Source organism: Girardinichthys multiradiatus, chromosome 22, assembly GCF_021462225.1.
Source record: "Girardinichthys multiradiatus isolate DD_20200921_A chromosome 22, DD_fGirMul_XY1, whole genome shotgun sequence".
Taxonomy (NCBI): domain Eukaryota; kingdom Metazoa; phylum Chordata; class Actinopteri; order Cyprinodontiformes; family Goodeidae; genus Girardinichthys; species Girardinichthys multiradiatus.
In genome coordinates, this window is record NC_061814.1 from 31,075,632 (window position 1) to 31,102,684 (window position 27,053).

Here is a 27,053-nt window from a genome sequence, read left to right on the forward strand (position 1 = left end):
CAGAAAAAAAAACTGTGCATTGAGGGACATTAGATGTTGAAGATGGATGGTAGCAGTGGGTGAACCTGTGGCCGTAAATTTGCATTGCACATGAATCTGGATCCAATAGGGGTCGATTAATGCCACCACAACATCCCGCTGCTGTTCCCACTGCTGCGCTTCGTCCATCACTGTCACCACGACAGTTTAGCTATGAATATGTCCTCCTCTCTTGAGCTGATATTTCCAAACATCAAACATCGCATGGCTTCCCATCTCCTACATGTAAATAGCTGCTAGAAACAAGAATTTCTAAGCCAGACTGCAGAGGACTCTGTTATCCAACAGCACCTTTGAACTGAAATTGAGAATACAATGATTGTATGTCAAACACAATATAACAAATCAATTTATCATAAGAAACTATTTAGGGGGATTTTTTTCCTGAAGCAAAGCTTTACAAATTTAAATAAAACTCATGAGTATCAAAAAGTAGTTGAAATAAAGCTTCCGATTTAAAGTATGGTTGTATGAGTGCAGAAAGTAAGGGTTTGCTTGGCGAATAAAGATTGCAGGTATTCATAAAACATTTGCCTTTCAGTAGGAGGCATGTATCAATCCTGCTTTGGGGACTGTGCTGCAAGGAAAGTTTTCTTAGAGGTATGCTGAGTCCCCAAACTAAACATCATCAAAAATCTGTGGGTGTCCCTTCTAAAGAGCAGAGGACATAAAACAGCAAGAAAGACAAAAAAATCTTTAATATGTCTTGCAAAACTGTGACATTTATCAGTGTGACTGCATTGTAAAAACTACAACCCCACTTCTGAGTCTGCTGGACCTAATAAAAGAGTTTTTAAGTTAAATACAGATGTCGATTTGCATGTCTAACAATCATGAAAAGTTCTTTGAGAAAGTTTTCTTCATCCTCTCTGTTAGCTATCAGGTTTTTTTTACATCACAAACTAAAAAGAATCTGCTCCAACATCATTGGCTTTGAATACTTTGATATGCCAAACAGCCTTTTCTAAAAGTACATAAGATCTTTCCCCACATTTTTATGTGAGACTTTTATGTCAATTTGCTAATAGCTGATGACAGTTAAACTGATCCTTTACCTCAAATTTATTAAAATGTTTATTTTTCTAATTTGTGCAATGCCATGCAAATATATTCACAGCCCATTATTCAAATTAAACAAACAAACTTTATTGTTCTCAATTTGGGTTTTAAGTTTAGCACCAACACAAAGTAGTGCATGAGTGAACGTGTGAAAAGAATTATGTACATTTTTTGAAATACTTTTTCGAAATAAAAAGACTGAAAGATTCTGGACTTTGACTAGGCCATTCTAACACATGAATATGCTAAAACATTCTCAATGTATGCTTCATGTTGTCCTGCTGCAATGTGAACCCCGGTGTTAAATCTTTTTACAGGTTTACTTCCAGGTTTTCCCTGTATTTAGCTTCTTCTGTCTTTCCATGATCTGTTGAATTTCTTTCCTGTGCCTTGTACAGAAATGAATCTCCACAGCATGATACTGCCAACACTGTATTTAGGGTGATACGGATTGTCATATTTTGCATGGAGGCCAAAATGTAAAATGTTGGTATCACCTGACCAATCACCTTATATTAGATGTTTGTCTTTAACATGCCTTCTGGCAAACTGCAAACTGGATTCCTTGCAGCTTTCTTTCAGAAGGTTTCCTCTTGCCACTCTAACATAAAGGCTAGATTTTTGGAGTTCACAGCTAATAATTGTCCTGTTAACAGATTCTCCTATCTTAGATTTGGATCTCTGCAGCTCCTTCCGGGTTACTATGGACCTCTTGTCTGCTTCTCTGAAAGATGCTCTCCTCGATTAATACTCTTTCCACTTTCAGATAACCGGCTGAACAGTGCTCTGTGAGATGTTCAACATTGGGATATTTTTTATAACCTATCCCTGCTTTTAACTTATCCAAAAGCTTATCCCTGACCTGTCGTCTGAGTCCCTTGGCTACCATGATTTGTTCAATAACGTTCTCTAACAAACCTCTGAAACCTTCACAGCGCAGCTGTATTTATACTGAGATTGAGAGGTGATGGCTTTGTTTGATTTTATTTAGGGCTATGAGATTAAAGGGGGCTGAACACAAATGCTTTTCATTTTTTTGCTTCACAGGTATAAACTACCATGGTCAATCAATAGAATTTGACAAAATCTTAGAGGGGTATGAGTGTATTTGGAAGGCACTGAATCTTTTTGAAATCAGAAATACATTTATGAGCAAACCTTTGCACTCCAGTCACATTAACCTCCACACACATCTTCAGCCCATCTTAAAAAGTTAATTGTTTATTTATTCTGTATATACTAATACTTTTTAATATGATACAACTGAGCACTAACTGAAAAACTAAAACTCTTTATTTTCCTCACAGTAAAGTCTTAAGCCTAAAACGTAAGGCGGGGTAAAGAAAGATTTGGATGGGGCCCTCTTTTACCCTTCAAGTCAGTGTCTCTGGCCACTCAAACATGTGGTTATAGCTGATAAGAAGGCCAGTTCCTCTCTCACAATACATAGATTTTCATTCTTCATCTTTGCCTTTTTCCATCTGCAGAGAGAGGAAATTACTCTTTGTAGCTTGTTGGTGTAGCACTGGAAAGCTGCCCTATGCTACAACCCTGTTTAAATCAGCTATATCACAGCCATGCGGTGAAGGTCTACTTTTCACTGTTGAGAAATGAAATTAATCATCACCAAAGGATAGGATACGGGAAAGAGATGGAAAGTTGAAAAATGGTACAAAAGGCATGAGAAATATAATGCATAGATCAGTATGTGCTATATCATTCATTCAGCGATTATACTTGTTTTCGTCAGCATCCAGTATGTACATTCAAATGAACTGGCAACACCCCAAGACAGCAAAAACTGCAGTTTGCTTCACTTGGCTCTTTAACAGCAGAATGATACAGCCATAAAAAGTCTGATAAGCTGACTGAGTGCTCCAACTCATTCCAGCCAAGCATTGATATTTTAGTGACTTGTTTTATTTTAGGACTTTGGGTTTAGAATATGGTCACCATGCTTTAAGATCAGCTCTGTGATTCTCTCTTCATGCCTTCATCCTCACAGCAGGGTTGTAATTCCAGTCAAAATGTTACATGTCATGCATAATAAGTTACCCTTCCAATAACATATCAGGGTTCTGCTGTACGTCTTGAGAGGATACTTTGTTTTCGGCCTCTCTATGCGTTCTACCTGGAGTTACTCGTCTCTGCCAGTCTGTTGTTCATGATACCAAGTGCCCCAACACCCCCAGAGAAGCCATTATGACGGGAGCTGCCACAGACCGTCCTGGGATATCCGTTGGCAGACTCAGACAGCTGCTTCTGCATGATAGCCAGTGACACCTTGTTCGATGCCGCCAGGTCCTTCATAGAGATCATTTCCCCTGATAGCCTCCGTCCCTCAGTGTCACTATCGCATGGCCCATCTGAGTCTGGTGGATGACTGAACCGACCCTTGGAGCCTGGGCGGATGGCATTGCGTCTGCCCAGGAAGGTGTTGGCCTTATTGCATTGCTGGCAAAACAAACAGCTCATTTTCTCCAGCATCCAGTTGAGCACCTGCTTGATAACAATAGAAATTACATTGAAGAGTGAGTAGATGCAGCAGACGCCCATTAGCATGAAGAAGAAGTTGGCCACCCTGTAGAGGCCTTGGTATTCATAAGCAGCGCCCTGGCTGCTGACAAAGTCTCCAAAGCCAATGGTGCTGAAGGTGACGAAACAGAAGTAGAGCGAGTCTAAGTAGGCCCAGCCCTCCACAGGACTGTACATGGCCGAAGCACAGCAGGAGATGGTTATGGCCGACAATCCCAGAATCAGCATCACGTGGTACACGGAGGGCTTCCATCCTGGAAGAGAGTAGGCTGAGAAGTCATGTCGGATTCCCGGTGGAAGGATACCGCTGTTTCTGATTCTCCTCTCCCTCACAGCCTTCATTACCACAGCCAGAAGTGTAATGATGCGCTCCAGGAAGAGGTTAAAAAAGAGGATAGTGGCAGCACATCCCATAAGCCCATAAAATATCAGGAACACCTTCCCTGCAATTGTCACAGGCGTTGTCATCCCAAACCCTGCAGAGACAAAGAGATATTACACATTTAGACTCAAAGCTGAGACTTGAATATATATATTTTTCTTAGGGGTTTAGAGGTGATGGAACAGTTGAGGTTACAAAGGGTGTCCAGAAAGTGACAAGAGTGCATTTATAAAACGAGACGTGAGTTTTATACTAAAACATAATTGTGTGTATAATCCAAGCCCTTGGTGAACTTCAAGAGCACCTTACAGGGGCAGCAGTGGCAGCAGTGGGCAGTGCACCAAACCCCAGCAGCAAGACCGCCTGGCGCCAGGCAGGGGAGACCCCCCTAGAGTCCCGAACACATCGGGATTTTTGAAGGAGCAGTACAGTTGAATGTCATCTGCATAAAAGTGATAGGAGATATTATGAAACGTTCTTGTGAGCTTTCCAAGGTGATGAATATATGCCAAAAAGAAGGGGCTGAAAATAGATAATAAAATTAAACTGAGCAGCTGTCTCAGTTTAACCCAAGTGTTCAAGCTAAGAAAGGGTCTTTTAAAGGAGGAGCAGATGTCTCTAGCTTTACTGCGTGCATAAGAATGGCTAGCCTCTTGGTTTGTCAGATTCAATGTAATGCTAATGAAAAATGGGGAGTGAGAAGGTTAAATGTCATATTTTCTCTCCACCATTTAACTGCCACAATGATAATATAAAACTAATACATAAATGTTGAATAAAATAAAACAGTTAAGCTTATTTCACATAAATATAAAAAGAAATAACAAAATGGGGATGGTATAAAACGAATAATGGTGGAAAAGGCACAAAATTGTTCAAGGTCTCACCTTTAAAGTATTTGTGGGAATCACAGTTTTATTGCATGAAAGATATTATCAATAAATTACATTAATCCACAGCTCTTTCCACACATATTGGCTCTCCTGATAGAGATGTGAAAAAGCCCTTTAAATAAATTGATCTTTTACTGTTGTAGCATAACCTTAATTTTCTTTTTTTTTTTTTAATCCAACCCTCACTTTGAGTACATTTATTCAGTTTAGAACAAAAACACATGTTGAGAATAATTGTTTATAAAAATATCTTTGGTGCCACATTGATTGGTACCCCTGCTTTTAATGATTTGTACAACCCCAGTAGCCAATAGGACAGGGCTTAGAGTTCTCCTATAATATTTCACAAGGGTGGTGCATACAGAAAAAGGGGTTTTAGACCAAAATCTCCCCAGATCTCTTTTCGGTGCCTTGCATAGGCTTTCTGTAAAGATTTAGGTCTGGGGACTGAGACATTTCTGCACATATTCTCATCATCAATATCTTGTGAAAAGACCCAGCTGTGGCCCACTTTCAATTTTCCAGCTTAACCCACCAAGACTTGGAATTTCAAAGAATTTATGGTACCATGTACTCTGGCAAACTTCACATATATAAGGTTGCAATTGTTGGAAGAAAATGCTTTTTTCTGGGAACACCTCCAAACAACCAGTTGCCTTGTAGACCGTGTCAAATGGTTGTAATGGCTACTTAACGAGCCCGGGATGTAACTCGGTTGTAATTCTATTTACCTGTCCCACTCCTTCTCGCTGTGTGTGGTGGCAGAGTAAAACTTTTAATTTTTTCCTCTGACTGCAGATATCAGAATATTTAGATGAGTAGCAATTTTCCAGACACTCATCTGTATTACTTTAATGGCAGGTTCTCTTGTCTTTCCTATTTTGCAGAGTAATTAGAAGCAGAGGACCTAGAAGTCAAGTGTTGATAATTAAAAGTTCCTAAACACTGTGACTAGCTGTAAAAGTAAAGAATAATTTAAAACAGTGCTTCATTTAATTGTATGCTGTAGGGGTAGTTAGGAGTGGCAGTATGTGTATTATGGGACATTTAGTTTTCTTTCCACTACTTAATATATACAAAAAACTGAATTTTCAAAAACTTTCAGTGTGTGATTATGCTCCTGTAATAAAACAATTTATTTAAATTTCAAGGTTTTTTTTAAATACTAATTTATCTGGAGTGCCAATAACTGTTGATGGGGTTGTGTTTTCTAAGACATTCATTGGGCTGCAAATGCTACATTTTTTGTTTAATTTCTGCTTTATATTTCATGTAAATGCAGTCCTCTTATTTTAACTATTATATTTACCTGATTTTTCCCTGCTATGTATTCACATTACATGGATAAATTTTTGTTTCTGTTCCAGGACATCAATGTCAGGACATCATGCACAAACACACATGTACACAGAGATGCACTCTGTTGTGCCACATATCAACAAAACAGCAGATGTTATATTTGTCAACAAATAAAATCGTGCTCAAATATCACCAAGTTCATTTTGGGCCAAGGTTAATAGATTTTTCCGTCGCCCGTTTCAGTCTCCTTGGAGCATTAGGCCAGATAGTTTTCCTCTTTTTTCTCCAAACATTCTTGCCAGGTAATGAATGGCATCAATAGCATGACAATACTTCCTTTATGATGGCCAAAATGGATTTTTTGACCTTATCTCTGGCCGTGAAAACCACTCTTAAGCGCGTCTTCTGTTGACATGCCAGCTCATTTAGATCAATCCTGATTGATACAGATTGTTTTATTACAAGAAGGAACATTGCTCCCTCATGTTCTGCTTCCACGTGTACAAAAACCAAACAAACAAAGACTTGTGTATGATGTAGACATTTAAATATCTGCCTTTATGATAGTGACAAAGTTCACCAGCAGACATTGAAAAAACACCGGGGCACTGATAGGTGAAGGGCTCCGATTACCCAAATTGAAACCTTCAGTGAAATCCTACTTCAGTGCTTCGTAGTTAATTAATTAGCAGCCCAAGACTCTTTAACCTGCCTGAATCAGTGGGAAAACAGATTACATCTTCTCGGTGCTCGCAGAGAGAGCCTTCCGCACCGTCTCTCATTACCAAGTAAATTACCTAAGAGAGGAAAAGGCACCAGGCATCGATTCAGTGTAGCATTTCAGAGCCATTACTCCAGACCACTGTGTCAAGCCACATTAGGGGATAGCGACCAATAATAGAAAGCAAAGCCCAGGCAAGCAAGTACACGCAGATTTGTTTACAAAGACTTTGTTATTTGCAAATAAAGCTCTTAAATAGAGGCTACAACTGAAGCCAGCAGACGGAAGATGGAGGTGCTGACCTCAACAAACGAGTTGAGATGATTTATTTCATCCAGTGGAACTTGATAAGGCAGAAAATTATATGTGTGCTAATCCGATTCAGTCAGATTCCTGAGAGAGCATTTATTCATTAACATGAAATAAAGTATTCTCAACTCAGTAAAGAAAATGATGCTATGCTTCAGCGGCTGCACGCATAATCACACACTAGAAATTCAAGAAGGAGGAGAGTTATTTAGATGGCGCCATTTGTATCAGTTAATTATAATTTGACAGTTTTTAGCAAAGGTCTGGACTAACGGTTTATCAGACTGGAGGGGGAACATTGACAGAGGGGGATTAACAGACTGTAGAATAAGACATTTTGATTTTATGTCCTTTTTAGAGACAGACACATTTAATCAACAATATAAAAACACAATTAACTGCACTTCTCCAGGTCACTTTAAAACGTCCTTGTAGAATCATTGGTCTTGTCAAAACAACTTCTTATTCCTGCAGGTGGATGCCTAGGACCTTCAAAACATGAGAAGCACAGGATCATGCAAGATTGCAATGGTTGAGTTATTTTCTTATATTTAAGAATTAAAAGCGTGATGAAACTAATAAGAGGAGGCCTTATTTTGGTTCGAAATCAGGAAGTTGTGCTACTTCTCTCTGGGAACCAAATTTGGACCTCAGTAGTTCCCACATGTCTTGTTTTCATGTAGTAGAGGTTGCTCCTTGGAAAGGTCAAGAATTCATTTTTCAGATTGATTTTTGTAGATTTTGAGATTGATGGATTGATGAACATTAAAATACTTAACATCACTACAAAAATGCAATTTTGTCTTTTGAACAACATACAACAAAACCAAAAAAAAAAAAAAAAAAAAGCTTAAGCTCTGTTAAGTAGTTTCTAGTTTCTGCAGAGCCTGAATATTCAAAATCTTTTAGAAAAGCCTTACATTTTTCAAAAATATCTCTCAGGATTCAAAAGACCTCAAAATGTAATGGATTGAGCATTTAGGATGGATTTTATCGTCAGTGCTCAAGTGTAAGCCATCTGTGCTCAACACTGCATGACAAAATTAAAAATAAACAGCTAGAAATGTATTTCATTGGTAAATTAAAGTTGTCAATTATGTCTCATGTTAAACTAGGGACCTGAACAGCTCCCTCACTAATACTGAAAGCTTTGCGTTTCATTTAATGCACTTAATCGACCACTCAACTATAAATAGCAATCAATTGGTAAATTTTATACATATGAACCACTATGAGAGGAAAAGAACAGCTCGAGCTCTGCAGCATACAGTATAAAGGCTGTTACTACAGTTCTGGTCAGATGTTTACAGCTTTGGTATGAATGTCAAATTAATTTAGGGCTTTTAATAGTGCATTTTACCTATTTCTTCCAGCTTAGAATAATGACACAACAGAAAAATTTTATTATTTTTATGAACACAAATTGGGTACACAAGGACAATCTCTACTCTCTGCAGCCCCCAATTATAATTGGATAAATACCCCTTGGCAAGTTGCAAAGAAACCACATACGTTTAGAAGTCATCCAAAAGTTTCTGGCAGAACAATAGTTGGATTTTTGAGCCCTCCTCTTGGCAGAACCTTTGAATTACTTGGTTGGCCACAGACCCTTTTTTAAGCATACACCACCGTTTTTAAGCTTAATATCAACCTGTTTTGTCCATTCTAAAGTTGTGATCTGTGTTTGTGATCATTGTCATGTAAGAGCCAGTTGTGACCACATATCAACCATCTCACCCAAAAAGCTGTTGATTTCGACCTCGACTGAAAGTCAAGACAATGATTGAGCTATGTGGGCACTGTGAAAAGATGTTTGTTTGGAAGAGTAAAGGTAAGGCATTCAAATCTAAGAAGACTGTACACACTTAATGGGGGTGGTAGCATCATGCTGATGATATGTTTCAGTGCCAGTGGTACTGGTGCATTTTAGAAAAAGATCGGAATAGTAAAGCAGGAGGTCAACTTCCCTGTTCTTCAACTTCAACTTCTCAAATCAACACTCAGATGGTTGAAAATCCTAACCCTACCTCTCTTGGACACCATGCTGTCTTCCAACATGACAATGATCCTAAACACATCAAAACAGCCTTTGGAATGGATAATGAAGAATAACATTAACTTTCTGCAACAGCCCAGACCATGTCTTGCTAAATATTTATGGACTTACAAGTGGGGTTTATGCTAGGAGGTTGCTCAATTAAAATAAATGCTACATTACCAAGAAGAGGACTGCCAGAATTATGATACAAACTTGCTCATAGTTACAAACAGTGTGTGGTTTTCTGCAACTTGCTGTGCAGTATTTACACAAATATTAGTAGAGGTGTATTTATATATTTGAGCCTGACTATATATATAATTTAGATTCTTTGGAGATCATAGAAAGTTCACAATGAATTCCAGTTTGTGCCCCAAATTTCCGTTTGTAAAAGTGATTGAAGCTGAATGATGTGTTATCATTCCACCCTGAAAAATGCCGGTTGATTTACATCATTAAAAGCCCTAAATTAATATGACCAGAGCTTCTTACCATAGTTGTAAATGGAGAATTAACATTTGTCAGTGGCTGTTAAATGGCCTGTAAAATCCTCTGTTTAGTCAGTCACTGACCAGCTCAGGGAAGGAAATATGTTTGTTAAAGATTTAATAAAATATTATGTTTAATACAAAATGGCACACAGAAAAACAGAGGATATGATTTTCATTAAACATGTGGCTGTGACCATAGAAGTGTGAATGAATGCAAGCCATTTTGACAAATGAAAACAGTCGCTTACAGAATCTTATAGGTGAAGGTAGAAACACTGTGTTTTCATTGTTGTCAAAATCTGACTCAAAAACTGTCCAAAAAACAGAAATAAAAGCCAATTGTCAGGATGAGTGTTTGAGGTAGGACCAAAGTGCAGAGGAGAGCTCCAGGGCACGGTGAATGAAGGTAAGATTGTTTTAATTCTTGCCCTTACGGAATACAGACAGCAGGTTACACGACCAGGACACCAGACCAGACACGACAGCAAGTCATGGGAGACTGACAAAACACAAGGAACCAGCGGGGAACAATGGAAACTAAAGAGCTTAAATACAGACGAGAGTACAGTGAGAACCAATGAACAGAGAGACTGAATAATCATGGTAAACAAGGAACAGGTGTGGGCCAGGCTGCAGGACAGAGACAGAGGGAATGAGACCAATTAACACGTTGAACACAGAACCGCGGGTAAACTAAGATCCAGACCAGGAGAAATAAACAAAAACACAAAACAGACACACGCTAGGCATGACACCATTATTTTTCCTGCTGAAGATGAGAATCTGTAAAACTACTACAATCATCACTTTTTAAAATAACACTGGTTCAAAAAACTGTTTACACACACATAGACAATCAGCATCTACTGCATAGTGCTGAAGTTCATTTCAGCTCCATCTCTCTCTAAAATGCAGTGTCAAAGCTAAACATGAACCGCTTATAAAATGCAGTCTTTTACACCTTCTCATTCAAAGAAAACTCTTTGAATGAGAAGTGTGTCCAAACCTTTGGTCTGTACTGTATGTGCTCAGAGCATTGAAAACTGGATGCACAACCACTGTATTAACTGGACATGGAAACAATATGGTCTCAGCTACACGGTTTCATTATTTTCACCTCTGTGTTTGAAACATTCATGCAGCAGATTACAACAGATTTTCAATAACCACATACAAATTCAAAAGAAGAATATCCTTAGCATGACTAAAGCAGTTCTAGGCTAAAGGTGCTATCTTGTTCCCAGTTGGACATACAACAGAAATGCATCCAGAAGTCAGAATTCTGACTGAGAAAATCAAAGATCGCCTTCGAGGCCCAAGTTGAGTATCCAATATAGGTGGTGGATACATAAATCATAGGAAAAGTTAAAGTTTTAACTCTTTTTTTAACACTTCTGACTGTTTGTATTTCATTAAAACAGTCGCACACATAGTGCTGTACAAGTTATTTTATAAAATGTTTTGTTTTTTTAAGTTTACTTGCTTTTAACAAGTTAACTAATCATAGTTATTACCAGAACAGCTAGCAGATCTCTTTTGGTTTTCCGATTTGACACTTAAATACATTCCATTACAATCTGACGTCTTTTCCAGAACCAAGACTGGACTGCTGAGACTAAGCAAATGCACACCACAGGTTCTCCCAAAACTGTTGTTTTCTTTTATTTTTTTTACCCTTTTCACTCAGAAATAATGTTTTTCTGCACATTTTGGAAATAGTCGGGACAAAGTAATGTGGAAAAACAAGGAATAGCCTCTGAATTGTTGTTAGGATTTTAAATGTTGCAAGAAAATCTTGGCATGCTATCCTATCCACACAAATGCACAGCAGATGTTGTTTCAATTAATAAATCTGAGAAATCCTAAAAGAGAACATAAACCAACACACAATGAGGTCATGCCAAAGCAACTCCTACAGCTTAATTGTATTTTTGAACCATTTAGAGGTGGAATATCAGGTGTGCTTTGGATCCTTGCACCCAAGCACTCATCTTAAGCTCAGATGCACTTGGGTGCATCTGAGCTTAAGATCACAAACAAATGACAAATGTAATTTGTTCCACCAATTGCAGCAGGTTTTTTAGGTCCTGGAGCAATAAAGCAACCCGGGCCATTATGCTACCACTACCATGTTTCACAGTTGGTATGAGAGTCTGAAATGTTAGTAGGTTTTATACCAGATATAACAGGACGCACACCTTTCAAAAAGTTCCACTTTTGTCTTGTTGGTCTTCAGAATATTTTTCTAAACATCATGGACATCATAGATGCTGATTCCAAGAAATGTGAAGCTAAATGAATTTAATTAACTTTCATTTAAAAACCATGCAAACTATACATTGTGTGCTTTGTATATTGTTTGCAAAAACAAACTATTTACAAGAATACGGACGTGCAAAGAATAGCAGGAATGTCAACCACTTATTGAATTTGATCTGAGCAATGATGGTTACACAGTCTAACTGGGAGAAAAGATTGACGTTAAAGGCTGCTTTATGTATTTAGGATGCAGATGTCCCTAATGGAGCTCTTAAGTTCTGTAATAGTGTCATTCATGGCATCAGAGGCATTTTCCAAAAGGGCAGTTATTATTTTCTTCTGTCTCCCAGCACCTGCACTGGGTGAAGGGGCTTCCTAGGACAAAACTGGCCTTTCTGATGAGGTTCCAATGAGGCTTCCTCCCTGCTAATATGTTGCCCCTGCGAAAGACAACACAGAATGATACTGATGCTAAGACAGAGTCAAAAAAGGTTTTTAGGAGCGCCACCTGCACTCAAAGACTTCAGTCTCCTCAGCAGCTGGAGCCTGCTCTGACCCTTCCTGCAAAAGTGCATCAATGTTGTGGATCCACTGCAGGTTTTTGTTCAGATGAACACCCAGGTACTGATAAGAGTCCATGATGAGGATGTTCCCTGGTTTCAGCCTGCACCTGGGAAAATCCACCACCAGTTTCTTGTTCTCTGATTTTTTGTAACCTCCTGGATGAGTTGTCCATATGCTCTTGTAGTAATTTTGGTAGGTCAGCCAGGAAGGTTCATCATTGTACAGTGGTGAATAATGGTTCTGAATGTGGTTCACTGAAGTCCCAAAGCCAAGAAATTGTTTTGTTACGCTTTCCAGGCATCTCTGATTTTGTTTCTCACCTGCTCTTAAATCTTTCAGATAGTTGCATGTTCTGGTGCTTTCTGAAATCTTTTAGCCTACTTCATGTTTTTGAAGAGGCTCTTTTTAAATGATTTGGATTTTACAGGTCTGGTAGTGATCCAGCCCGGACAAGACCAGTGAAACTAAAGCAAACAATGCAGCTTATTACAGTTAATTCACGATTTAACAAGGGGGCATAAAGTATTAACACATGGGCCAGGCTTGTTTGTGATGATACCTTTTCACAGAGCTGTATATATTTGCATTAGATCACACAGACATGAACTGACATGCATAGAGAATATATATGATTTTGCCAAACCACAGCTTCATGAGAATGAAAGATTATAACCATTATCTGAGTAACTTTTAAAAATCTCAGCACTGTTTGACAACCAACTGTGAGTTTAGAAGTAAATGAAGGCAATACTATAACCAGGCTCCTGGCATGTCTCACAAAAAGATCATGCTGGAGCTTTTGTTGTATTTTATTAAAGCCCGCTTGACACCTTTACAAATTAACGCATCCTCACAGAGGCATATTGATTCAGTTTACTGGAATAATATCTTCCCAAGGTTGTTGCTATAAATCTTTCTGTCTAATGTTAGAGCAGGCTGCCTGTAGCAGAAATAGATTTAGTAAAAATAGCTGAAAGGTTTGTTGGAAAAATCTAAAAGAATGTTACAGAGGAAATATTAAAAATGAACCTATTAAACCCAGATTTACAGGAAACTCACTAGTTTCTTTTCTTGACCGTCACCATTTCTCATCAAAGATAACTTTTTCCCAGCTGTGAAAGAACCCTTTGTCATGAAACAAATGGCTTCTTTGTTTTAAGAAAACAAAACTCATTTCCCCATGTCCCCTAATTAATGTGCCCTAAAATAAGCTCCCAGTAAAACCAACTGTGTCCTATCAGTCTGAAGAGTCTTAAATTGGCCTAAACTAAGCAGCAGCAGAAAACGCCACGCCTGCCCACCCCTCTGATGACAAGTTTATGTGATGAACAGGAACTGATTAATCACGAGCGTGGTGCGGCAGGGGTCCGCAGAGAGGACAGAGGGCTGAGGAAGCAGCACCACGGCCAGACCTGCGACACCATCACCGTGCCATCTGCTGAGGAGCTGCCAAGTTTACTGGCTGCAGCAGAAATACACACAGGATGCTGCCAGGTTTACAAATAGCGCATCAAAAAATAGGTCAGTTTATTTGGAGACCATGTCAGTGCATCTGTGCAATGCATATTTAAATACTATAATATAACATGTCTAAAAGCCAAGACATTCAACAATGCCTCTGTGGGACCCTGTAGCAAATCAGTGAGACTTTAAATGTATCACCCTGCTCAGCCACACATAATACAGGTTAACGACATTTGTTCCGCTTGTCAATGCAATGATAATGAGCATGATAATGAGCATGCAGCGATAAGAAATATTGTACCAGCAGGATTAAAGAACCGTGTAGGAGACATTCATTAAAACATGTCGATACAGATATAAATTACTCATGTACATGTTGTGTACGTAGCATTTGCACACTGAAAGGGGTAGCAGTGACAGACCAGTCTGATCAAGACCTAAAATATATTTTATGTACTGAATCTAATTTAAAAAAAATTCATTTCAGTGGTTAATTCACTCAGAAAGAGAGCCTGAAGGTCTGATAACTCTGCTGTTGTCTATATTGATTTTAGTTTTTGCGGAAAATAAATAAATAAAACATGCTGTATTGTTTTTGAATCTGGGCCAACATTTATTGCTCTTTGTTTTTCACCTTTTAAGCCACAGATAAGACAGATTACAATATGTCAAAAAGTATTCATACCCATTTAACTTTTCCACAGTTTTTCACATTACAAACATAAACTTTAGTCTATTATGTTAGTATGTTATGAAGACAGACCAACACTAACCACTGTATAATTGAACATTGAAGTCAAAGGAAATGTATGTATGATTTTTTTCTTTTTTATCAAATAAAAATCTAAAAAAGTGTGATTTCTGTTTGCTTTTACTCCACTCTGTTACACCTTAATGAAATTCATTGTAAGTAATTGATTTCAGAAGTCACCTAATTAGTAAATAAAGTTCACCTTAGTTTGGTATAGTTTTCTATAAAGTGCTAGTAGGTTTATTTAATGAGAGAAGATTGGTGAACAATCTTATTATTATGAAGTCAGGGGTTAGGTTATAAAACACTGTTTAATCCATCCATTCATTCATTTTCTATACCAGCTTCTTCCATATAGGGTTGCAGGGAGTGGTGCCTATCTCCAAAAGTCCACCCTGGACAGGTCGCCAGTCCATCGCAGGGCAACACACAAACAACCAAGCACTCACTCATTCACGCCTAAGGGCACTTTGGAGAAACCAACTAACCTAACAGTCATGTTTTTGGACTTTGAGGAAGCCAGGGTACCTGGTGAGAACCCACACATGCACAGGGAGAACATGCAAACTCCATGCAGAAAGACTCGTGCCCAGGAGTCAAACCCAGGACCTTCTTGCTGAAAGGCAACAGTGCTACCAGCTGCGACCCCATGCAACCCACTGTTCAATCCATCATCTGGAAATGGAAAGGTTATAGGACAACTGCAAACCTATCAATACATGTCAATCCATGTAAATCCAGGCCGACAAGGAGAACATAATTCAAAGAAGCAGCCGAGAGGCCCATGATAACTCTGGAGGAGCTGCAGATATCCAAAGATCAAGTGGGTGAATCTTTTGACAGAACAACTATTCATCATGCACTTCACTAATTCAAGAGTGACAAGAAGAAAGCTATTGATAAAAGAAAGCAATGCAAAGTTCTGTTTGCAGTTTGGCACAAGCCATGCAGGGAATACAGTAAACGTGGAAGAAGGTGTTTTGGTCATATAAGACCAGTAAAAACCTTTTGGCCTATGTGAAACTGTTATCTGTGGCGGATAACACCGAACACAGCATCCCCGCAATGTCCTTGCTGAAGGACAGGGAATCTGGTCAGAGTTGATGTGGATGAGGTTAAATACAGGGCAATCCTGGAAGGATACCTGTTAGAGCTGCAGAAGGCTTGAGACTGGGGCAGATGTTTGCCTTCCATCAGGAAAACAGCCCTGTAGTTAGTTTTGAATAATTTTGAACAAAGCATTATCATTTGTTAGAACTGCATAGTCAAGGACCAGACCTAAATACAAATAAGAATCTATGGAAGGACAAGTGGCAAGACACTGATGTACATCAACGCTCTCTGTCCAGTCTGACTGAACATGGACAAAATAGATTCTACAAACGTTAACTTAGTGGGTTGAATGCAAATGAAAATTACACTTTAGACTGGACTCCAGGTTCACCATATTATCTATAAAGAGAGACTATACAGATATAACCTACAACTGAAAAATGCAAGGGAATCATTCTTTTCTGAGATCATCAGCAAAAACATTAACAATGCTCGTGCATTATTTGCCACGGTTGACAGGTTAATAAACCCTCCTGTAACTGTAGCATCTGAACTACACTCTACCAGGGCCTGCAATGAATTTGCTAAATTCTTAACTGAAAAAACCCAAAAGATCAGAGGGGCAGTCAGGACATCCACATCAACACCAGTACCAATGTTGTCTCCAACTAGAACTGATTTTGACAAAATTTCCCAATTTCACCAAATAAACTGCAAAATCTTAGAAGAAATCGTACAGCAACTGAGCTCTTCTTCCTGCTGTCTCGATCTTTTACCCACAGCTTTCCTTAAGACAGCTTTGTCTGTAATAACATCTGATTTAACACAAATAATAAACACGTCCTTTTTGTCAGGTGTTTTCCCCCAGGCCCTGAAAACAGCAATTATCAAACCTCTATTGAAAAACAGCAAGTTGGACAAGCTGCTACTACAGAACTACAGGCCTATATCAAACCTCCCCTTCATCAGTAAGATTATTGAAAAAGCTGTGTTTCAGCAGTTAAACAACTTCCTAACAACGACCAACCGCTTCGATGTCTTCCAGTCAGGCTTCTGTGCTCACCACAGTACAGAGACTGCTCTTGTCAAGGTGTTCAATGACATCCGTATAAATGCAGACTGTGGAATAACCACAGTGCTGGTATTATTGGACCTTAGTGCAGCATTTGACACTGTTGATCACTCCATTTTATTAGAGCGCCTGGAAAACTGGGTCGACCTTTCTGATACAGCACTCAACTGGTTTAAATCCTACTTGAAGGACAGGGACTTTTTTGTGTCAGTAGGTAACTTTACATCAGAGAGCACAAAAATCACATGTGGCGTTCCCCAAGGGTCCATCTTAGAGCCCCTCCTATTCAATATCTACATGCTCCCCCTAACTCAGATTTTAATAAACAACAACATAAGTTATCATAACTATGCAGACGACACACAGCTATACGTTACGATGTCACCAGTTGACTATGAACCCATTCAAGCGCTGGGGAAATGCTTAGAAGAAATCAATGCATGGATGGGCCTAAATTTTCATCAGCTGAATCAAAACAAAACTGAAGTAATAATCTTTGGACCAAAGGAAGAGCGTTTAAAAGTTAGCACACAGCTTCAGTTAATACAGCTAGAAACCATCAGTCAGGCTCGAAACCTGGGTGTAGTGATGGACTCAGACACGAACCTTCAGAGGCACATAAAGACAGTAACAAGGTCGGCCTTCTATCACGTAAAGAACATCTCCAGGATTAACGGACTAATGTCTCAGCAGGACCTTGAAAAACGAATTCATGTGTTCATCTTTAGTAGAATTGATTACTGCAACGATGTCTTCACAGGTCTGCCTAAAATGTCGATCAGACAGCTGCAGTTGATCCAGAACGCTGCTGCCCGCGTCCTCACTAGAACTAAGAAAGTGGAGCACATCAACCCGGTTCTAAAGTCCCTACACTGGCGCCCTGTAGCTCAGAGAATAGAGTTTAAAATACTTCTGTTAGTCTATAAATCACTGAATGGCTTAGCACCAAAATACATTACAGACTTGTTGTCAGTGTATCAACCACCCAGACCTCTCAGGTCATCTCGCTCAAAGCTACTCTGCACACTCAGAACCAGAACCAAACATGGAGAAGCAGCTTTTAGTTCTTATGCTCCACTAATCTGGAATAAACAGCCAGATAACTGTAAAAGCGCCGAAACCCTAAGTTGCTTTAAATCAAGATTAAAAACGTATTTGTTTAGAGTGGCCTTTGACTGTGCCATTTAGGCATGATTAGTTGCGTTTTCAGTCCAATTTTCCTTTCATTTTCCTGTCCATCATTATATTCTCTTTATTTTATTTTATTTTACTTTTTTAAATTACCTCTGTTGTTTGATTTTATCATTTGATTTGTTTTTCTGTGTCTGTATCTGTGTTTATTTGCTTTGTGATTGTATTGTAATTGTATGTACAGCACTTTGAGTGTCTTGTTGCTGAAAAGCACTATATAAATAAACTTATCTTACCTTACCTTACCTTTAGAGATATGCACTTTGAAGGAAATGTATTCTTTTAGTTTCACTTCACAAATATGCTCTACCGAGTATCATGTTGGCTCATCATATAACAATAAAAGGTTAGGGTTGTACTGACACAGAAAGAAGGAAAGTATAAATAATTTTGAACGCACTGTAACTGCAAACTGAAGCAATGACTTTGTCTACTTAGTTCCCTGACAAGTTTGTCTCACTAGTCATCAGATTTACAGCTTCTCCCTTGGCAGATCTAAACCCTGCGTTCTTCTGCTCAGTATTAAACTTTTCTTGTACAATCCCGTCTGTATTTATATCAACGCTTAGCTAGGCAAAGCTATGTTTTATTCACAAATTTAAACCCAGTTTCTCGGCCCATCTCATATCAGCACAATAAAGCCTCCATCTTGAGCTAATAAATATTAAAGAAATGATGCTTTTGCAGTACTCACACCTTTCATATCCGTCTGTGATTTTTGCCAATTACATGAAAACATTCAAAGCATTTGCCAAAGGGGAAATGAATGCTCGAGGTTAAGCAGCCATGTGAAAAGCGAAAGCACGAATCCATGAAATGCAGGGCTGTGCAAAAAATGTGATCTCTGTCAGGGTCTGCTGAGTTAGTGACAACTGCAATAATTGTCTTGGATCACACATTGAGAAACCACAGAAAGCTGTCATTGAGAAATGATAAAGGTATGCTCTGTTGCTCATAATTAGAACAAGTGCCTAGCTCTCCCAAAACTAAACAGGGCCATTAATGTGCCAGCCAGAAAATAGCAGAATAATTTGTGGATGCTGGCACGAGGACCACATATCTTAAGCTACATGTGATACTATACGTAGTTTTTCCTCCGAAAGAACACGAAAGACGATCTGATGTAAACAGGTTATATGATCCGAGCAGATGTGGATTTTGTATCTGTCTGTTCTGAGGATGGATGATAGAGTGTTGGTTCTTGCTTTTGTAATACAATCACAGTGATGAACAATCTTCCAAATTTAAGGACATGCTCAAGGAAACCGTTGTCAGGTTTGCTTGGTTGAAGCTCATGAAAAATGATGAGGCTCAAGGAGATCTGAAAGTCCTTTAAACTTGTTTGCACACATTATATTTTGGACTCTTTGGACTGTCAGCATTTATTTATTTTAAACATATTCAAGCTGTCACACTTTGCAATAATGCAAAGGAACATCCACACAGCAGTACAACAAAATATTTCTTAATGCTAATACTGCAGATAAATCTTACTGACAGCTACAAAAAAGTTTCACTAGAAACGTTTTTGTTTTTCTTATTGTTTTAAACTTTCATACCTGTAAGTTGTCAGTGATTAATAATAATTTCCTATTAAAAGACATCACTCTAGATCAAATTTAAATGGTTTTGTCAAAATGGAAACCTAAACAGAATACACCACAGTTTATTCACAATCCGCCTCATCATTACGAAGAGGACTTTAAACAGTTTGGGGAGAAAGATGCACAGAAAAACTGCTGTGTCCTCTAAAATAAAATTGGTCTCACTTGATGAGCTCGGTCCCTAAGATGCTGTATGTAGGCGAACACGTCTTAGCAAGTCAAGGCAGATTTATGACCTGCTGCAAAGGAGCGCAGAGGTGTGCACAGTGTCCTGTAAAGCATGATGGGGATTTATTGAAGTTTCTCTCTCTCTCTCTGTCTCTTACACACACACACACACATGCACACACACGCACACATAAAAAGTGAGCTGCATTTACAGATCACTCATGGAAGCATTCAGAAAGGAGAAAATAATGAAAAAGTGGAGGGAATGGAATTGAAGAAGAAAACCTCTGTCTACAACTGTGAACTTTATTTCCACAACTTTCATTGTAGTTGTTGGCCAGCAGAACCAGCCCAGGGCACTGCAACACCAAACATGACAAAAAGACCAGAAATGGGAAGGGAGATTGTAAATATACTACTGTTGAAGAACAGCAGCAAAAAAGTCTTTATAATAACATTTTATTTGAACTATTTTAATCTTTGTATACATCATTACTAGATATGCCAATTATAGACCGCCATATAATTGCTCTAATGTTTGCTCAGTTAGAGTTTGTATTATTAATACCACCCATTTGTTTGAAGTTATTGGCACTCATTAATTCAGGCTTGTCTCAAAGCAGAGCGAAGGAACAATAACATTGGAAATGCATGTATTTGCATGAGACATGCAGAATCTTTGAAGGAATACTTATGACTTTTACTTTCCCAAACAGAGCTGACCTTACACCTATAACTGTCATATATGTTGTTTGTTGACAACAGGACATCTGCAGATATATAATGGAGTGTGGAAGGATTTAGATTTAATGTCGGAAACTTACAAAGACATGAGGAAAATCAGCACTGGAACCAGGACAAGAGCAAATCCAGCAGTGAGAGAAAGAAACCAAGGAGCTTAAATACTGTTGGGATGTGATGAGTACTGGGATGTGATGAACATGGAAACCAGGTGACAATTAACTGAATGCAGAGCAGTTGGGAGTGAATTAAAGCAGGGAAATGAGGGAGGGTTGATTAATGGGCAAAGGAGACATTGAATGGCAACACAGTGGATCTAACTAACCAAAAGCTCAGGACCAACACCAGAGACTAAACCAAAATGCACTGAACAGGACACAATAAAGAACAAAGAAACTCACTACAAATAAGGAAACTAATATGGAGAGACACTAATAACACTAAAATTATCTGGGCAGAAGAGCAAACAACTGTGGATCATGACAATAACATATTTCGTTATCTTCTTTCTGTCACAGTAATAAACATGATCTTGCAGTGAAGCTTGACCCTTCCTTAGCATCCTATTATTGCATTGTCCGGGGTTCACATATAAATAACACAAATCTGTTATTTCTGTCAGGAGTCATGTCACACCTGTTGTAATTCTAGTTTACAAGTTAAAATGTTACTCAAAGTGACACCTAATGAGGTCAGTTAGGTAAAATTACATAAACATCCATTTCTTATTTGTTATTTCCCCTTTCGCTTTAATTTGTGAGCAGTTGAAATAATTCTCTGCGAGCTCAACTTGTCTCTGGTTAGCTTTTCATTTCTTCATAGAGAATGCTGAGTAGTAGCAGCTTTAAGATAGATATAATGTGTATTGTACAGAAATTTGTTCTTCTATAATTTAGACTCATCCCCACAGACCTATGCTGCATAATTGGTATTCAGCTTGACTTAATCACCAACGAGACAATTTTTATGCTGAGCGTCTGGACTGTGCACTTTATAAAAAAGATCCGTGGTGCCTTTCATGTGACTGAAGGTCCTCTGTTTTTCATTTTTAACAGTGACATTTCCTCTCAGGCTCTCCTCTCCATAGAGACCTAAAGAGAGAGGGGAAAAAACAGACGGCAGCAGAAAGTGGGAATAAAACTGGTCTTATTGACCGACTCACATCAGTCCTTTGAGGTGATTCTCATTCTGTGCAGCAAAATTGTTGTTAGACACAGGCACCAAAGCCCCACAGAAACACACTATGCGGTTTCCAAGCATAAATGAAAAGGATAAATGAAATTAAGTTTGAGCATGGTAATTGTAAGCAGACTGGAAATAGCTGTTAGACAGGAATCAGCCGTGTCTGGGACAGTCTAGCAACAGCGCCAAAGGGAGAGACAGATCACAACAACAATTAACTTTCACAGATTGCAAACTGGTCCCACCCACCTCGTGGTAGCACATGTACCAACAGTAACACCAACACAGATGGTTTTATGCCAGTAAGGCTGTGATTAATCTTAATAAGAGAACACCACCTCTTCATGAAAACACAGTACACCTTTAGGAGTTAGCATTACATCATGTGGTTTCTCACACTGCTTAACTGTCAGATACACGCTCCACCAGGCTGAGGTAACACTGCATTGTAACCTCAGTGCCACTTGGATTACGAAGCGGAGTACGGTACAGGGGAGGTCTTTAATGTGCAGTTCTCCTCTACATACTCAAGGTCCAGTCAGGCATGTAACAGTTTCACAGACCTCACCAGGGAGGGTCAATAAAGTTCAGCTGCAAAATCAGCATTTTTGAAATTGACTCAAAAAAGACTCAGAGAGAAATATTGACTCTGGAAGACCAAGACTAAACATTTAATGACTTCCTGAAACACAAAGAGGGCATGAGGGACAGAGGATTTTTTCGTACATTGATTATTACGAAATAAACTATACAGTTTTCAGGTTTGTCAGTGTATTTGTACTTTTCTTAGACCTGCCACTTATTATAAGGAAAATAAAGTAAATTTAATTAAACTAACTAGATTTTTTTGTAATTCCTCAAAGAGTTTGCTCAATGGTTTAAAGTTTATCATAAACTGCCAAATAGCAATCTACACATGGACCTTCCAAACATTAGATGCCTATTAGAGTAGGCCTTGCTTTACATAACATTCTATTCTGACATCTATCAAACACTTTGAAAACTATTACTTTAAAACACATATTTGAATTTACAAAATGTCCCCATATCATTGCATGTACCAGGTCTTGCTAGCTAATGGGCAGGATGTAAAGATCCCAGGACATTTTGTACAGGATTTGTTGCTTCATAAAACACATATTTTTAATAACATTAATTATTTTTAATTAATCAGTTCAGCTTATTATGTTTATTTCTAGGTCACATTGTCCATTAACTTTTGTTCTGTCAAATGATTTTTGTTCATTCTTTCACTATATTAACAGGTAAGGTGATAACCTGTGAATTTACTGCATGACTTCCTGACTCATTGTCTCTGCTATTTTGTCCTGCTGCTCTCAGTTTATGTCTTACTTTATGTTTTCTTTCTGTCTTTTTCTTTTCAACAGAAATAATTGATCTATAGAATCGCATTGTGTTCTAATATATTTTGGATTGAAGATTTTGTTTGTCGTTTGACTGTCGTTTCGGCCTACGGGCCGAGCGGTTGTGCGGAGTACCCCGTCTTGCCGTCCCTGTCAGGGATGCTGCATAGTGCCCCTCCTGGGGACTCCATTATTCTGCTGGGGGACTTCAACGCCCATGTGGGAAACCACAGTGACACCTGGAGAGGCATGATCAGGAGGAATGGCCTCCCCGAACTGAATCCAAGCGGTGTTTTATTATTGGACTTTTGTTCTAGTCATGGATTGTCCATGATGGACACCATGTTCAAGCATAAGGATGTTCATCAGTACACTTGGCACCAGGACACCCTAGGCAGGAGGTCGATGATCGACTTTGTTGTCGTGTTTTCAAACCTTCGGCTGCATGGTTTGGACAGACTAGGTCTGCAGTGCCTGTCATGGCGGCAATCCCCAGACCCAGTGGTGGACACCTTCAGTAAGGGATGCTGTCAAGCTGATAAAAAAGTCCTATCAGCTGGGGTTGGCTTGTGGGAGAGGCAAAAACTCGGGCCTGGGAGGAGTTTGGTGAGGCCATGGAGAAGGACTGCCGGTCGGCCTTGAAGCGATTCTGGCAAACTGTCCGTCGTCCGTCGCTAACACTGTTTACAGTGGGGGTGGGGAGCTGCTGACCTCGACTGGGGACATTATCGGGAGGTGGAAGGAGTACTTTGAGCATCTCCTCAATCCTGCTGTCATGCATTCATCACCCAGGCTGAAGTCACAGAGGTGGTTAAAAAGCTCCACAGTGGCGGGGCTTCAGGGGGTGGATGAGATCGGCCCTGAGTACCTCAAGTCTCTAGATGTTGTGGTGCTGTCATGGTCCATATGCCTCTTCAATATTGCGTGGCGGTCGGGGACAGTGCCTCTGGACTGGCAGACCGGGGTGGTGGTCCCCCTTCATAAGAAGGGTGACCGGAGGGTGTGTTCCAACTATAAGGGGATCGAACCCGATAGTCGAACCTTGGCTTCAGGAGGAGCAGTGTGATTTTCGTCCTGGCTGTGGAACACTGGACCAGCTCTACACCCTCTGCGGGGTACACGAGGATTCATGGGAGTTTGCCCAACCAGTCCACATGTGTTTTTTGGATCTGGAAAAGACATTTGACTGTGTCCCTCATGGTGCCCTGTGAGGGGTGCTCCAGGATTACGGAGTCGGGGGCCCTTTATTAGGGGCCATCCAGTCTCTGTACAAGTGGATCGGGAATTTGGTCCACATTGCCAGCACTAAGTCGAACCTGTTCCCGGTGCATGTTGGACTCCGGCAGGGCTGCCCTTTGTCACCGGTCCTGTTCATAACTTTTATGGACAGGATTTCTAGACCGGTCGGTCAACATTCCTACCCTCAATTGTGGCCATGAACTTTGGGTCATGACTGAAAGAACAAGATCCCGGATACAAGTGGTTGAAATGAGCTTCCTCCATAGAGCTCGGCCATCCGGGAGGAGCTCGGAGTAGAGCCACTGCTCCTCAACATCGAGAGAGGCCAGTTGAGGTGGCTCGGGCATCTATAGTGGATGCCTCCAGGACGCCTTCCTTTGGAGGTGTTCCAGGCACTTCCCACCGGGAGGAGGCCCAGGGGACGGCCCAGGACAGGCTAGAGGGACTATGTATCTCGGCTGGCCTGGGAATGCCTTGGGCTCCCGCCGGTGGAGCTGGAGATTTTGCTTGTCTTTTTTTTTTACATGATGATCTCCTTCAGTCATAAGTTGTAAAGGGATCCAGAGTCTGTATTACAACATAGAAAAATATGGAAAGTGCAAAGACTCTTGTACTCCTACTACAAAGAGTATGTGTTTGATTCTTTATGTGACTGATGTTCTGTGGAAATTAGTGTGTGGCTTTAATAGCAAGTTACAAACCCCCCCAAAATAGAAGAATCTGTTCGTTTTCTATGTTCACAGAAAACTGTGGTGCTGTCCATGGTTCTGAAAAGACGGTGTGAGATTTTGTGTAATTTTGACCTCTGTTGCCACTGTTGCCATAAAAATGGTAGACAAAATACTGTGGCTGCATGTATAAAAAGCAAGGGCTGCTGTTCTAAATGGTTTGGCTCCATTTCGACCTCTTTCCTTTTTTGTATATATTTTATAAGTTGAATAAAATCCATAGTAATCCATTAAAACACATTAAAGGCATTGAAACTTGTAATAAATCTTGCAGTGTATTAAGGATTAAGCTCAATCCACAGATTTGCCATGAAATGTTGATCAAGTTATCAATTGTATCTTAAATCATCATTTCATCATTTCATACATGCTGAGTTTTATCTCATCTTGTTATTGCCCCCAGAATGTTATTTTTTATTTTGAAAGTTCTCGACTACACTGCGACTGACTCAGACCTTACTTAAAGCAAAACAAAGCTGAGTGTGGGTCTGTTTTGTGGTGTTAAGCATCTTATTTGCCTTGTCTCCCACTGCAGCTTGAACAAGTGGGTGGCTACAAGTGTTATGGAGCAGGAAGCTGCAGTAGCTGCCATGGGGCAAGTACAAACAGGACACAATTTATCCCAAGGAATAAACATCCCAACCCACAATCCACAAAACTGCAAACCAACCTTGTGTTCTAACTGGGCTTATCCACTTTGTCTCAAAACATTTAAAACCCATTGCTCAATTTTTTGGCAACTGTTCCTCTCTATAATGTCTTCGCAGTGACTAATAATAAGATACATGTGCCCTGAAACTTCTACAGAGAGTTGTCCTAATGTCCTAATTGGCAGTTGACAGCTATTAGTCCTCCCTGAGGGTTATAAATAGCAACTGTATTGATGGAAACTGTGTTAGCAGAACAAGCTCTTGTGGCCTCCTTAATGAGAATGAAAACAGGAAAGCTAAGACTGCAAATGTAGGGCAATGTTTCACTACTAAAAGTTGGAAGGTTAAAACTGAACGTAGTTTAGTGCAACACGGACGATTTTAACTAGAGTAGATCCTCTTTGTTCAGTGTACAAAACGATGAGTTTGTTAATTATATGCACATGCAGCATATGCAATACAGGAAGAAAAAGATTACAAAACATAATATATTCCACACTTTTATAACAAATCCTTGTCCAGCTTGAAATGTGTGGGTTTGTTTCTGCATTTTAGTCCTTAATGTCTGCTATTGTGCTTTACTAAGGAGAAATGTTTCTTTGCATGTCGGAAATTAAGATAGCATGTGCTAAAAGGTCTGACCACCAGCTGTTTCTCATCTCCTTATGCCAGAGACCAGATTTTGGGATGCACTTAGTCGTGTTCTACTCATTGCTCTGCAAATTAGTTTTTTTTACTTCAGCAAATCTTGATTTATTTCTGCTTCTGTCCTGACCTTTCCTGGCTCACTTTTGCAAACTTTGCTTCCTAAACATTTACTGTTTGCCAAAATCAATGAGTTCAAGGAATTTAAGTTTAATAATTCAGTCAACCAACCAACCAACCAACACAAAAGCTCTCTATTTAGCCATTTGATATCAGGTCTCCCATCTAGCACAGCACAAACAGATTGTCATAGGAAAGTTCACCCAACATCAGCAGTCAGAAATAAACTGCAGTTCTTAGCAAAAGTACCTTTTAAACATCACACTAGATGAACGGTTTCAGATTTCAGATACACCAACACAAAGTAGCACATACTTGATAAGTTGAATGGTTTTCTGCAATGTTTAAAAAAATTAAAAAGAAAACTCTGACAAAGTTTTGATTGTTGGTTACAGCTCCACAAAACAAACACTTTACCTATATTCTTTGCAAAATATCTTAGGCTCAACCAGAATGGATAAATACTGTCTTTGAATGGCAGTTTTCAAGTCT

At 39.4% G+C, this 27,053-nt stretch overlaps 1 protein-coding gene across 1 annotated transcript in view; it reads right to left on the reverse strand.

Annotated features, from left to right (window-relative positions):
- Positions 1–719: 719 nt before the first annotated feature.
- Positions 720–27,053, reverse strand: part of kcnk12 (potassium channel, subfamily K, member 12) — a 43,134-nt gene continuing 16,800 nt past the window's right edge. Inside the window, exon 2 of the mRNA XM_047351288.1 lies at positions 720–4,109. Within this exon, the coding sequence (XP_047207244.1) occupies positions 3,226–4,109 (884 nt within the window). The 3' untranslated portion in view covers positions 720–3,225. The remainder of the gene's footprint in view (positions 4,110–27,053) is intronic.